This window comes from Ylistrum balloti, unplaced genomic scaffold (genome assembly GCF_031769215.1).
Source record: "Ylistrum balloti isolate Yb309-2 unplaced genomic scaffold, AGI_CSIRO_Ybal_v1 Utg369964, whole genome shotgun sequence".
In the NCBI taxonomy this organism is placed as follows: domain Eukaryota; kingdom Metazoa; phylum Mollusca; class Bivalvia; order Pectinida; family Pectinidae; genus Ylistrum; species Ylistrum balloti.
In genome coordinates, this window is record NW_026782060.1 from 59764 (window position 1) to 74845 (window position 15082).

Below are 15082 nucleotides of genomic sequence, written 5' to 3' on the forward strand. Positions count from 1 at the left end.
GAGGATAACCAGGTCTTGTCGGTAATCTTTGGGGGAAAAACAGTTCTTGCTATGTTTTCAGATGATATAAGTCCGATTATGCAGATATATACGTCCGAATGGCCGGTCATCCTTCCACATCTTTCGTGGAAATCTTGATCCACAAACCAAGTGAGATCATTTAAATATGGTAGATAGGAAAGCACGGTGGTTACTATTAAGAAAGCAAAAGCTCACGATTGGGAAATCGAAGCCGTCAAGAATTTCCAACATGTAAGTAGCAAGCTTTCACATAGATTTTTATGGTAAATATCGAGGTAAAGCAGGCACATTTGATGACCTTTATTCAAAGTTTAAGAAACCGTTTGGTGTACTATGAGTAATGATTGCATATTACGTCATCTGTATGTTTGAAAGTTCTGATATTTAGTCAATAGCAAGTCATAGGTTTGAAGGTTGTTTTTGCATTTTGCAGTACATTTGTCAGTTAAGATTTCTGACAGATTGCACACATTTAAAAGTGAATTCATTTCAGTATGCTTTTGCTTGATATTTTCTGTTGTGTAGTCACATGTATATTTAATTTTGATTGATAAAAATAAAATGAAGAAGGAAAGACCTTAACTGAATATCAAAGTCAAGCTGTTTTACAAAAATAATGTGTAAAGTCTAAAATAACGAAATGGCCAGTACACGTTTGTGATGAAACTAGGTGGTATATTATCATATCTGATGTGTTAAGGATATTTTATGTTACTAACAATATTGGCCTTTGACGTTTCCATAGTGATCATCCTAGCCGCAGATATGAGTTTGTACTTTGGTTGTCCTAGACGATGTTAATGAAACCTGCTGGAAATGATCACTGAAAGGTCATTGCCAAATATAATCATATTTCTTATGTAAACACATTCAAGTGAATAATAAATCTGAATAGATCAATTTTACAAAAAGGACCACTTTCCGTTAAACGACAGAGAAGGCAGAAATTGTCACAGTCATTATTGTTTTTGATATTACTAAGAATAGACACATTATTCAGATTGAGTATTTTGGGTATCATGGTAATGGAAGCATACAACTAATATTGAGGTCTGTTGAGTGGTTGGTCATTTATTTGTAAATTGTATCAGCCGTTGACGAGACGCATCTGGCATGAGTTTTTTTTCACGGTGAATTAAGTTGCCGAGAAATAAAGGTACAATTTAGTATGCCTTTATTGCTATCACCAATTACTACAAGTAACGTTTGATAATGATTTCATCTACTGAATGCAATACCATATATGTCTCGAAACGTTAATATGGTTAGATTGAAGAACACATGCAGCCAACTACTACTTCTATATCAGAGAAGAAAAACAATTACAATTTACACAGCACGTATATATGTATGAATGTCATGGTACTCAAATACAAGAACGTCCCTAACGATATCGATGTATTTCCATATAAAAATATTCAAATGCCAGTTTAAAGAAAGTTTGTGTACTGGGCATTTCATATTGATGATGCTTGCCATTAATTGAAAGCTTCACCAAAATGGTCATAGAGCGAGGCACTTTTATTTTGCTGATTTCTTTGGTTTCTCACTACTTCCTGGCCTCTTTCCTTGAGAGGACTCTTGCCGCGCCGCCTTGACCTGCTTCACCTGTGGTTTCTGTTTCTTATTTTTACTAGTTCTTGTTGTGGGTCTGGACATACTTGACAGTTTAACTGAAACACAAAACAAAAACATGTTCGGTTAATAGTATAGCAATAAGGTTAAAACTGTCTATAGACGTCGCTCAAAATTGACCTTTATACACAGGTAGCCTTTATATAGAGGTTCAATAACCTGGAATTGCAAAACACAGGGAATAAAAAAGTGGCCCTTACATAGGAATAAATGTAATTACATATTGAAAATTCAACTAATAGGTATAATGTATATTAAGAGGGAATCAATGCCTTGGTTGTGAACTACAGTGTTTTTAGATTCATTGGGGAAACGCTCTGCGGTAACCAGACGTAGACTGGGATTACCTGTCCCAACGTCATATCTGCTTATTAGACTGACTCCGAATACCTACGGGACCAGGGTTGAATGGTATTAAAGGGGAGACGCCATATAATTAATAACTCAACTCAAACAAAAAAAGTAGACTGAATTCTGTTGTCAGAGAAGTGACAATACGTATACAAAGTATAATGAAGTCCTTTAGGTGTTAAACATGTTCTTTCAATTATACGCCCCCATTATCTTTCTGAAATTAATATATGATTAAAGCTACTACAGCACCTGTTAGAAGATATGAGTTGCATTGGCAATTCACAGGTATATTGCTCCGAAATTCATTATATGTCTGTCCATACATATTCATGAATGTTTAAATTTATTTAATTTCTGTTGTAGAGTACATATGTATCCTTACCACTCAGTTCGGGATTTACTTCGGCAAGGTTGTTGAGTAGTGATGTGTAGCTAAATTTCCCATCGTTACAACCTGTAACAAAAAATGTAAGCTATTTATTTAGTCTAGCAAAGATACGATCACTACATAAAACGTTGTTTTTTCAGAACATTTTAATCATGACTTGCACGTAAATTTGAATTGTCGTGAAAATACTCAACGCATAAGTAAAGTAATTCATACTACAGCCCAACATGTGCACATACTTGTAAGGCACCTGGGATATATCACAAGATAACATTGCCGTTTGGTGTAATAATAATTTATATCCGCTTATGTGTTAACTACTATTTCAGCCAATAGTTAAATAACTATACCATACAGGATATTTGCGTTAAGGAGTACTGTTTTTAGCTACTTTCATGATTTCTGCTTTTGATTTTAAGCCACTTCGTTACACAATGATTTCCAATTACCGATTTAACTCTAAACCTTACACATCGATCAACTCACCCACTTTTCACTCTGTAAATTGCAGATCTATGCTGATTCCAATACAAACTGATCATAATAAATTTTATTTATCATTTGTACATATTTAACAATTTTTTATTTAATTGCAAGGAAGTGTCAATACTGGGAAGGGATCCCAGTATAATATATAAAACATACTACCAACAAGCCTTGTTATTGACGGTAAATTTTGTCCTTCAGGTGGACACCGTGAAGTTTATGACTTAAGTAAATAAGATATACTACTTGAATAGGATATGAAAAGTACGTTAAGATTACCGAAGTGGCTTGTGGAGAGATAATTTAATACAGATAATAGGTATGTTAGAAAGATCAACTTAAGTGGACCGGGTTTAAGGCTAAAGAATTAGACATAGACGATATCGTGGTCGACATCACGGTCAAATTTCGCGTTTTTTTTTTAAAATGAAGTTTGTAATGTTTAACAGTTTAAAATGTGGAATGTAAATCAGTATCATTATCTTTACACTCTGAGATATAGAGCTGATATAGATTATACTCAGATAATGTTTATTTAGATATATATATATACACACAGTTAATATATGTATGTATGAGAAATAGGACAGTGACTAGCTTAATGTCCTATCAGTTATAGACAATTATGGACATGGCTGTAGGAAAGATATTTAAATTAGGAAGATAAAGGTGTGTTTGTCGCAGGAACGTTTCCGTGTCCTACTTAATTATACTTTAAGTACCCGGAGCATTTATTTCACTAAACACTCAGAACGAAATATATTGAGAAAAACAAAATTACAATATCGCTAAGAATATCCGTATTCATGGTTGCGATAAATTTGCTAAACGGCCCTGACAATTGGACATACTGTCACCACTTTGTCCAATACTTTATATGTAGGCTAATTAGTTGGTGTAACGTGTTCAAACAGAATCTCAATTCAAAACCAAATTCAACGACACTAGGTTAAACTATGATCAAAAGAAAGAATTACACGGAGAGTCCTGAAAGCGTACATGGAGAATAAGACCAGACATTTTGGAAGAGTAAGCGTCTTCTGCTTCATCAACAACACCGCCACATAAGGTCACATTGAGATAAAAACTCAAATGCAAGGAATGTTTCTTAGTTGATGTTAAACCGAAAATGATATGCTAAGGCTGCGTAAGTCTAATGACAATTCTCTTATCCATTGCATAATTTTGATTCTTAGAATGTAGGTCAATGGCATTTTATATATGTGGAACGTCATGGTGATGCGTCGTGAACGAACAACGTTTGTACCTTTATTTCGAAAAGTAAGGACACTTTTGATTTTAAAAAATTAAATTATACAACTTCAATATTCTTAATGTTCATGTACACATGTAAGTGTATAAAGTAGGTGAAATATCCGGTCTGTATATATATCTTTTCAAATTTGAAACAAAGACTCAACCGGGACCATGACCTAAAACCTTCATTAATTCATTTTTCTAAATTGATTTAGTAATTACCTGTTATCAAAAAGGAAATTAGAAACTTGAAGGGTATACATTGGTGCAATTAAGCCCACCTATGGATTAATTAGGATATAATAAAATTTGCTTTCCGGATAATCGATGTTTTATAAAACAGGTTTGTTAATATTGGTTAACAATATATGCATGTACAGAAAGCTGATGTGTAATGTGATTCCTATGTTCTTTCTACAGTGGCGCTATCAAACACAGTCATATTGATTTTATTGTCCATGTCAACAATTTTAACAGAGAGAAAATCAATTCTTTTTCATGACGTTACAAATGTCAATGGAAATAATTAAATTAATCTTTGTGTGTAAGATATAACTACGGGGCAATGAGTGGGATAATTACACCTGGATTGATAGTCAATATTAGTATAACCGTGTGGTAATGATAGCTGGTATTGATTTACTACAAGGCCCAAATGAGTTGTTAGGCGGGTATTACCATGTGTGTCACCAATTATTAGTAAATGTGATACTGGATGACTATAAAATTGAATGGCTGGTGTGGACTTTCATAACGCAATGAACACCAGTGTTTCCCCCTGTTTCGTCATTATAATCAAACGAGTTGGTATGTAACTAAAAATTCGATGTGTTCAATATGTTGAGATGTTTATCAGTTGTTGGTAGTTTGTACAAAAGACACATCAGCGAATAGCACTTTGCATTACAAATTAAGAATTATATACAATGGAATCAACAATGAATTTTACTGCATCACCCAACTATTTCTTCCTTCTAGGACTCGTTACTGATGCTAAGGGCATACAATTTGCAAATTGTGAACAAACATATATCGATGACCTAACGTCCCGTAATGGCATAAATGTTGTAGATATCACCGTTACAGTGTATTAATGATAAGTAACGTGATATGTATATTAATCAAAGGTGATATCACAAGAACCTCATTTATCACATGACTTCCTCGGTATGTAATGAATATATCTATATAGTATTTCGGAATAGTAATTACTACTCATTGTGTGACGTCAGATGTAGGTAACCTGATGACGTAACACAATCATATGTTATCATAGTGAATTAACATTTAAGACCTTCGATGTAGAACCGGTATGTTAACTTCAATCGACGATTATCGTGAGCATCTTTAGTACTTTTATTCATGCGATTATTAATTGATTTGTTTTAAGTATTGTCTTTGAGATGTTCAGACGTTTTATAGTTTTTTCATGTGATGACATAAGTTGTGATTTGAGTTATTAAGATTATATCGGTATTAAATGTCTGGTGGATACCTTTCGTAATCATTTTCTAGTTCTTGTAATTTGTGATTAGTTGTCCTGTCTGTGTCGGTGATGCTTAAATCTGTTTTAAGACTTCATTACCACGTATAACGTCAACTTGCGTTGATCATTACACCGTGTGTACTTGATCATTTGACGTTTTGTTCAAGATCAAAGAAGTGTTACTGTGTTATAAATTTTACTCTTCTAACCTCCAAACAAAATTGAATGAATCTTACATCAATATCCATTAGACAATCACAATAATATTGTGATCACGTGATCATAACAGTGATGTCTTTACTTACGTTCTACCCGTATAAGAACGTATGTTTCCCGCCCTGTCACCATCTCACTCGCGTAGTCTTTAGGTCTGGTAGGGAGATTCTTTACTTGACCATCAAGGTCGACCAAGTCTATCGTAACTGTGGAGGTAAAACACATAAAATACATGTACGTATATGTAAATATGTTATATTTGTGACTTTTGAAAAAATACATTTTTTTTTTGTTGTCATTTTGGAACATACATTGATGTCGGTTTCAGCCAATAACGAGAAAAGAATGTGTTAAAAAAAACTCAATAAAAAAGAAAGTCTGTGTAACATTTAATATTTAAGTCTCCGAATGAAAGTCCGCTTATGTATTTAATAACTTTAACTCCAAGACCTGTCATATTATACACGTAAAATAATATTTCAATATGCACAGTCCGTTCTGTGTATTATTAAATTACCAATTTAATGAAAACTGATTGTCCACTTTAACTACCATGAGTATAGTGTCATGAAGAAGCTGTAAAATGATATTTCAGTTTTGTGTTTAATTTGCTTCTAGGTTAATATTTAATCACCAATTAAAACGAAACCCGTTTGTACCCTTTAACTATTGTAGGATAGTGACCTAAATAAGACAGCCTAGTCCACAACTTCTCAAAGTAGTGATTTAGTTATAAGAGGTACTAGATAACCGCCATGACACAGTCTATTGTAAGATCCTCCCTAATCATCTTCACATGGGGTATTTTTTTGTAATCATATTTAACTGAAGTGCTCATTTATCAAGGTATTTATACACAGATACATATGTACAATACGTGTGAAGGCTATTTAAACTATAAATGCTTTGAATGCAAATGCAGAAAATATCAATATACAGAAGTTATACTATCATTGCTATTTCTAACTGAATAAGAACTGATTAGAATTCTATTACAATTAGAGTAGCATGAATCATATCAATTTGTTGAAGAAGACCTGTCAGTTGACAAATTTGTTTTACGACTTTCGTCGTGGAATGGGGAACCTAGATATTCAAAAAATCAAAATACATTATACAATTTAGAGCTGACATCGATACAATACTACTTTTTGTATCCATGTTTTCAATTTAATGTGTTGTAGATAAACCACTCAAATATAAGATATACTCACTGTCATCTTCACATCGGCATTTTTTTCTTATCCATTCCGTTAATGTATGACTTGCACAATAGGGGTTGAAGAGTGCTGACTCGTCATCTGATATCAATGATAAAAGAAGTCATATTTATTATAATTTATCATTGAATAAGATTAAACAATAAAAAACAATATCTCATTAGTTAATCCTGGGGACTTGCACTAGCTGACAGTTTAGGTCTTGTGCAGATGGCACTTTTAACATATTTTGGATAAAATATGCTTATAGAACAATAACTTACATGGCCTCTGTGTTCTATATCAACATAATATACAATTACACCCTAAAACATTGGTGCCAAAACGTCTAAATTTAAAAAAAACTATAATCCGTGTTATTAATTATTGAATTCTCTCCGTTAAATTATATATTTAAAAGCTTAAGACTGTGACCTGTATGGTTTTGTTTAATCTAATGGTGATTTATGTAGACAGATTTCTGATTTTAAGATGGTATGCTATGTATAGATGTACTATGTTTTGTGTTTACAGTTTAGTTCACGTGATTATCTGTATACGTAACAACACCGACATGTGATCTACTAAAATAACATACCTTCATCGTACAAATATCACAAAATCATCTTGATTCACACCTGTTAATTGTTATATACAAATACGCTGTTGGGTGTATTGTTGTGTTTTTATTAAGTGTTTGATGGAATCACTCTAACCATGTAACATATTAAACACATAATCACCACACGGATGGCTGCATCCGCTATCAACCGAAAACAAGGTACAATACGTGTCGTTTTAACCATAAATAGAATATTTTGTTTGAATCTTTTAATTTTTAATCTCACTAGACAATCTGTTCGGTTCAGCAGGTCTACAAAGACAGTTGGTATCTATTTTCATTTATGTTGCCGATTAAGTATCACTAAGGTTATTCAATAGTCAAACAATATCAACAGACTGTTATCACCTGACAACACTTAACTTCATTACCTGTATATTATTTCAAAAGGATCAACTTTAATACGACGAAACTGTTAGTTTCTATACAAAACATTGAGATCTAGCAATAAACATACACAATGTGTCATACACATCTTTCAATAGGCAAGCATGCGATACCATGACTGTTCATGGGATTAGAGGATACAATCAAACTTGTGAGTCGTAAAGCATACTTAAATACTGTTCCTTTGTGATAACACAAACGTCAGAAGATTAAGTATATAGCTTAAGTGTGCGAGTATCGACGTTTAATATATATGCACTGATTGCCTTCAGTTCTCAGTAGAAGAGTCATCAAAGTTATCGGTATATACAAGATCGATGTAAACTCATACACCTTCAGTATATCATATGTTAAATTGATATTTGTCTGTAGACTTTAGCAATTGTTGATATTATATTTTCATGTATCCAAAATTGTTGACGAATTGGTTGTAAATGACAACTGTTATCGATTTATTCAAGAAACCTGAGTATATTTGCGACAATGTGTTAACAACGAGAACAATTCTGAATCGCCCAAATTGTTAAAATATTGCGCTTTTTTATTTGGAATATCTGCAATTACACTGTCAAATAACATACTGAATCATTTTAAGTTAATTTCTGTTAAAACGTTCACGATTTAAGTCTATGAAACAAGCTTGAAGCACATACGACTGAATAATTACATTTCATTTTGGTATTGAATTGCCATATCGAACGGTAAATTAAGTTACAGTTATACTGTATTTAACCTAGGTTGTTATTTAGAGATTGGCTTATGATTATGTTGTCGTGTTGGTATTTTCTTGTTGGTGACCTAGTTTTATTGAATTTCGCTTTGAATCATGATTATGTTGACGTGTAGGTATTTTCTTGTTGTTGACCTAGTTTTATTGAATTTCGCTTTGAATCATGATTATGTTGACGTGTTGGTATTTTCTTGTTGGTGACCTAGATTTATTGAATTTTGGTTTGGATTATGATTATGTTGGCGTGTTGGTATTGCTTTGTTATTGACCTAGTTTTATTGAATTTCGCTTTGAATCATGATTATGTTGACGTGTAGGTATTTTCTTGTTGTTGACCTAGTTTTATTGAATTTCGCTTTGAATCATGATTATGTTGACGTGTTGGTATTTTCTTGTTGTTGACCTAGATTTTTTGAATTTTGGTTTGGATTTTGATTATGTTGGCGTGTTGGTATTTTCTTGTTGGTGACCTAGTTTTCTTTAATTTCGCTTTGGATAATGATTATGTTGACGTGTTGGTATTTTCTTGTTGGTGACCTAGTTTTCTTTAATTTCGCTTTGGATAATGATTATGTTGACGTGTTGGTATTTTCTTGTTGGTGACCTAGATTTGTTGAATTTTGGTTTGGATTATGATTATGTTGGCGTGTTGGTATTTTTTTGTTATTGACCTAGTTTTATTGAATTTCGCTTTGAATCATGATTATGTTGACGTGTAGGTATTTTCTTGTTGTTGACCTAGTTTTATTGAATTTCGCTTTGAATCATGATTATGTTGACGTGTAGGTATTTTCTTGTTGTTGACCTAGATTTATTGAATTTTGGTTTGGATTTTGATTATGTTGACGTGTAGGTATTTTCTTGTTGATTTTTAAGCCCCTAAATTCTATTCGCTGATGAAGGGTAACGTTACATTTTTATTTCTATGAATGATATCAGTGTAAATATTGTGTTGATTTGTAAGATTTTACAAAAGACACACAAATGAATAGCATTTTTTAATACACATTTAGAATTAGATACGGTACAGCCAAATTGTTAATTTAACTCCATATACCGCTGTTTCATCCTTCTAGGAGCCGTCAGCGATGCTAAGGGCCTACATTGTGAAAACCGGAAGCCACGGATGAAAAACAAAATTGATAAAAATGTCAAAATCTGAATGGGGATGTGCACCTGTCCCATAACTACATGCTCAAACATATTGGTGTGGATATATTATGAACAAAGACCATATTTTGCGAGAGTGACGTCCTTGTGATCAATGCCTCAATTCTTTCTGCTCCACTTCTCATTTGAAAAATAAACGTTAAAAGGGGGTCATTACGTGGTTATTACGAAATAACAATAAGCGTATTGTATTCGTTAGAAAGGGGAAGGAACTTGTTTTAATGTTTTTCATTAGCATGTCGCCAGGTGTCTTCAATTAAAATTTTGAATACCATTTCTTGTACAAAGAAAGTATTGAAAGTAAGATACAATAACACCTATACAATATCATACAAACGAAAAAGAATTTGAAATAGAAATAAATGGAAAATGTAACATTTGAAGTGTCACTACCAGTAAATGAAAAGTGACATCTTTTAGACTTTAGACTTTCAATACTTGTAATTCACGATTGCTACAGTTAAAATATTTAGTTTTCAATGCAGTTGATACATAAGAGATGTTTTAGATACAACATAAGTTTATACAACAACTTTATTGGGCAATAAATGTAAAACATTTTCCATATCATGTTCAATAAACTTATATTTTACACTACTATGATTCTGTTTAGAATTAAGTAATAAACTATTCAGGTTTTCTTTTTCATTTCCATTTCATGAAAAATAAACTGGAATAACCGGTCAACATTTCAATGGTTGTTGTTGTCGGTATTCAATCCTTCCAATGAAAACACAAGCGGCTGCCAAAACCTTACAATAAATGTCAAATTTAAAATCCGAAATATTGCCAAATATTTTTTTTTCTTTCACATAGTTTTTCTATTTATATGTAACGTGGTTCGTATATATATATATATATATATTCATCTATTGACGACACACACAGAAGGTCGATAGAACACAATGCAAGTCTATAAACAGCCAGCCTTTCGACAACTTTACAGTAGATCGGTGTAAACACTTATTATTATTATGGCTTTATACTAGGACACACACACATCCTTAAGACGTATTCTACTGAAAGGCGATGTTTGCTTTCAATTTGGTATATATACATCATTCACGCTTGAATATCTTAAAATGAAACTAGCATAATACACTAGGGCAATGCTTTACGGGTGTCGAGAGTGGATAATAATTATTGATATTGTAAGGTTTCTTATATTGACTGTCAACTTTTTTGTTCTTTTAAAGAAATAATTGGAATCAGGTTGTTCACGACAAAACAAACTCTCCTAGGTTGTTCAACACTCAAGAGTCAACATATAAGACCTTAAAATGAAAAATCATTATCTAAAATTCTTTTGATCTGGCCGAATATTAACAATAAACACGCTGTGATTGATTAAAACAGTGTTCATACAAATGGAGGTAATGTTAGATAGGTAGTTCAATTTCTTTCATACATGTATATATATTGACGACAAATGTGGATGTGGAGATGTAGCTTGTTAATACAACATTACATGACTTTTACATGTGATTTCTTTGTCCTGAAAATTCTACTGAGAAAAAGTTATATTAAATACAATGGTGTTATGTGACTGTGTAGTATAACCCGTTTTCTTGTGGAAATAGCATAATGTTGTTTATCTTAAAGCATACAGGGTAAAAACATTGCACTATACATTACAAATGCATCAGATATATAGAATGAAAAACTGAAATTTACCTGTTGTAAATCCTAGGCACATTTACAATATAAAACCTTGAATGTCTGTGAGAAATACATAGGAAAAAGCTCTAGAGCAGGTCAGGAATTGAGACATAATCCACCCTATGTATCAGTTACAATTTACCAAATATAAGCCCTAGGTATATCTACCGTAGACATGTCTAAGTCCCGGAGGAACATAAATTAAAGAATATAGCAGATCAAGAATTGAGAGACATAATCCTTCCTACAAAACAGTTACTGACTCACACAACAGATGTTAGGCGATTCGGCTTTAACCAGTACTTTATCTGTGCCATGTATAAGAGTGCAGTGTTCTCGTTATAATCAAAGAATGAATTAAACATTGAGTTGAAGTGTTTTTATATTTATGAAGGTCTCTCGTATCAGTGTGGTTCGATTTTCTATATGAAGTCTCGTGTAAAGTCACCGTTCAGGGGCAGTATTGATCCCTCGACCAAGTCGGCAACTCATTGTTGTAAGATTCCATTTTTAGTGTACTGATCTTTGTCGATCGATACAAAGAGAGATATTGAATGTGTACCACATGAATACCTCTAGAACTGAGGTGTCAGATATGTTGGCACCTATACTTCATGCCAAGTTAAAGATCGTTTCGGGTCAACATCTCTTGTCATTTTCCTTTCACACGCATCTATTATTCAAACACTCACATTTTCCAAACGCGTTTTTAAGACATAAAATAATGATCAAACGTAACATTGCATAGGAAATAGACAAATGAAGTATGTACTCACTTTCTAACAATAGTCACTTAAACATTCGATAACTGAAACGTAACGAAGTAGATTTGTCCTGTTTCATCAGGGTAATAAACTATGGCCTACCGCCATATAATGTTATTTTCATCTAAAATTAATTTTAAAGGAACATTATATGAAATCAAGATGTATACATTTATTTCTTATAACTCATTTTTCTAGGAGAGATAAGCACAGAATTACAATAAATACCAATGTCATGATAAATATAAGTGATAGACATAGACACCTGTCTTCTGTATCATATAAGTGATAGACATGGATACTGTCTTCTGTATCATATAAGTGATAGACATAGACACCTGTCTTCTGTATCATATAAGTGATAGACATAGACACCTGTCTTCTGTATCATATAAGTGATAGACATAGACACCTGTCTTCTGTATCATATAAGTGATAGACATAGACACCTGTCTTCTGTATCATATAAGTGATAGACATAGACACCTGTCTTCTGTATCATATAAGTGATAGACATAGACACCTGTCTTCTCTATCATAAGTGGTAGACATAGACACTGTCTTCTGTATCATATAAGTGATAGACATAGACACCTGTCTTCTGTATCATATAAGTGATAGACATAGACACCTGTCTTCTGTATCATATAAGTGATAGACATAGACACCTGTCTTCTGCATCATATAAGTGATAGACATAGACACCTGTCTTCTCTATCATATAAGTGATAGACATAGACACCTGTCTTCTCTATCATAAGTGGTAGACATAGACACTGTCTTCTGTATCATATAAGTGATAGACATAGACACCTGTCTTCTGTATCATATAAGTGATAGACATAGACACCTGTCTTCTGTATCATATAAGTGATAGACATAGACACCTGTCTTCTGTATCATATAAGTGATAGACATAGACACCTGTCTTCTGTATCATATAAGTGATAGACATAGACACCTGTCTTCTGTATCATATAAGTGATAGACATAGACACCTGTCTTCTGCATCATATAAGTGATAGACATAGACACCTGTCATCTGTATCATATAAGTGATAGACATAGACACCTGTCTTCTGTATCATATAAGTGATAGACATAGACACCTGTCTTCTGTATCATATAAGTGATAGACATAGACACTGTCTTTTGTATCATATAAGTGATAGACATAGACACCTGTCTTCTGCATCATATAAGTGATAGACATAGACACCTGTCTTCTGCATCATATAAGTGATAGACATAGACACCTGTCTTCTGCATCATATAAGTGATAGACATAGACACCTGTCTTCTTTATCATAAGTGATAGACATAGACACCTGTCTTCTATATTATATACGTGATAGACTTAGACTCGTTTCTATATCATATATGTACTGAAACATCCTCATTTTACAAACATATAGTATTGAGAAGAAGACACTGTGAATTTTACGTTATAACTGGGCTTTGACATAAGTATACATCTTGATTACGTCTTATGAGCGTTAAACTATTGTAAAAACAATAGGAGAAACCTAAAAGACACAAGAAAGAAATTCATCGTGCAAAAACAACATGAAAGGCTTAACGAAGTCCTTAAATAAGTTGAAATTGAGTTTTTGGTAAGTATGATATGTTCAAATTTATTGATATATAAATTTATTACGTGATTAATATATATATATATATATTTTTTTTTTTTATAAAAAACGATATACCTACCACCGTATCTCACCACAATGAAAGTTTGTTCGTCCGGCATATTTGACATACTGAGTCTTTCGCGTATCTTACTCCTGTCAGCACAGGTAAACTGGTAAACCTCAGGTAAACAGTATTAAGCCACTGTTGATAAAAAGATGTTGCCAAAATTCACCGACTTTAACATATCGAAATAAACAGTCATCTGTCACCAAGATATTTGTACACTATTACAGAATTACTCTGTAATTGAACTCCAATTTTTTTCACTTCCGAACTAGCACCGTCTGTGTGGATTGAGAATCACATCCTTTATTGCATATACCTACGAACACACTGTTGAGATATTGGTAACCTAATACACAGGTGTGATGGCCACAGGTAAAATATTCACAAGCGAGGAGCCGTTCAGATCAATCCTCCGTTATATTCAATCCAGGTGTAAATCTCGTCCCGTGCTGTGGGAGTAACAATCACTTGTGTTGTTCATGTGTCCGAAACATATATAGGACAGAAAATATTAATCTGTATATATTTACTGAGTTATTTGTCAGTATGTTTTTTTGTAAGGTGACCTGTGTTCAATGCTATAGTGAAGTGTTGATATTAAAGGTATCGGGTCGGGACATGTTTTGTTATATACATATATTTATATGATTAAATCACCCCCGTCAACGCCCGCTAATGGGAGCAGATATAAGCCGGGATTTGCATATCGCAGCTACCTGGTATTTACAGGTAACAAACAACATCGTTTACGTATACAGGTTCACGTGTGTTAACATAATGCCCGAATTACGTAATTCAGTGTCCTATAAATTAGACACTATTTTCTTATTATGAGTCGCTGTGTGGCGCAATGGATAAGTGCACCCGGCTTCACCAAGGAGGTCCTGGTTCGATTCCCCAAATGGTATGATATAGGATAAGATCACCTTCCTGTCGTGCCTGTTTACATCACTAAAGGACAAGACACGTAGGTTAGTTTATATCAATAATTTGTTGGACAATTATCG

General features: G+C 33.1%; 1 protein-coding gene across 1 annotated transcript; it reads right to left on the reverse strand.

Moving 5' to 3' along the window:
- Positions 1-1528: 1528 nt before the first annotated feature.
- Positions 1529-14155, reverse strand: LOC132547613 (uncharacterized protein CXorf65 homolog). Its single transcript, XM_060211397.1, has 5 exons — positions 14088-14155; positions 7058-7144; positions 5933-6049; positions 2393-2464; positions 1529-1694 (listed from the first exon to the last, which is right to left on the reverse strand). Exons 1-5 carry the CDS (start codon positions 14134-14136, stop codon positions 1543-1545), a joined length of 477 nt encoding a protein of 158 aa, XP_060067380.1. The 5' UTR covers positions 14137-14155; the 3' UTR covers positions 1529-1542.
- Between the last annotated feature and the right edge of the window lie 927 nt (positions 14156-15082).

Bases quoted from the DNA above. Each gene is read 5' to 3' on its own strand.
- LOC132547613 (XM_060211397.1), bottom strand. From the start codon at position 14,136: ATGTCAAATATGCCGGACGAACAAACTTTCATTGTGGTGAGATACGGT. The intron at 6,050-7,057 runs GTGAGTATATCT...TTACCTCCACAG, and splicing joins ATGCCGATGTGAAGATGACA to TTACGATAGACTTGGTCGAC. The intron at 1,695-2,392 runs GTAAGGATACAT...TTTGTGTTTCAG, and splicing joins AGTAAATCCCGAACTGAGTG to TTAAACTGTCAAGTATGTCC.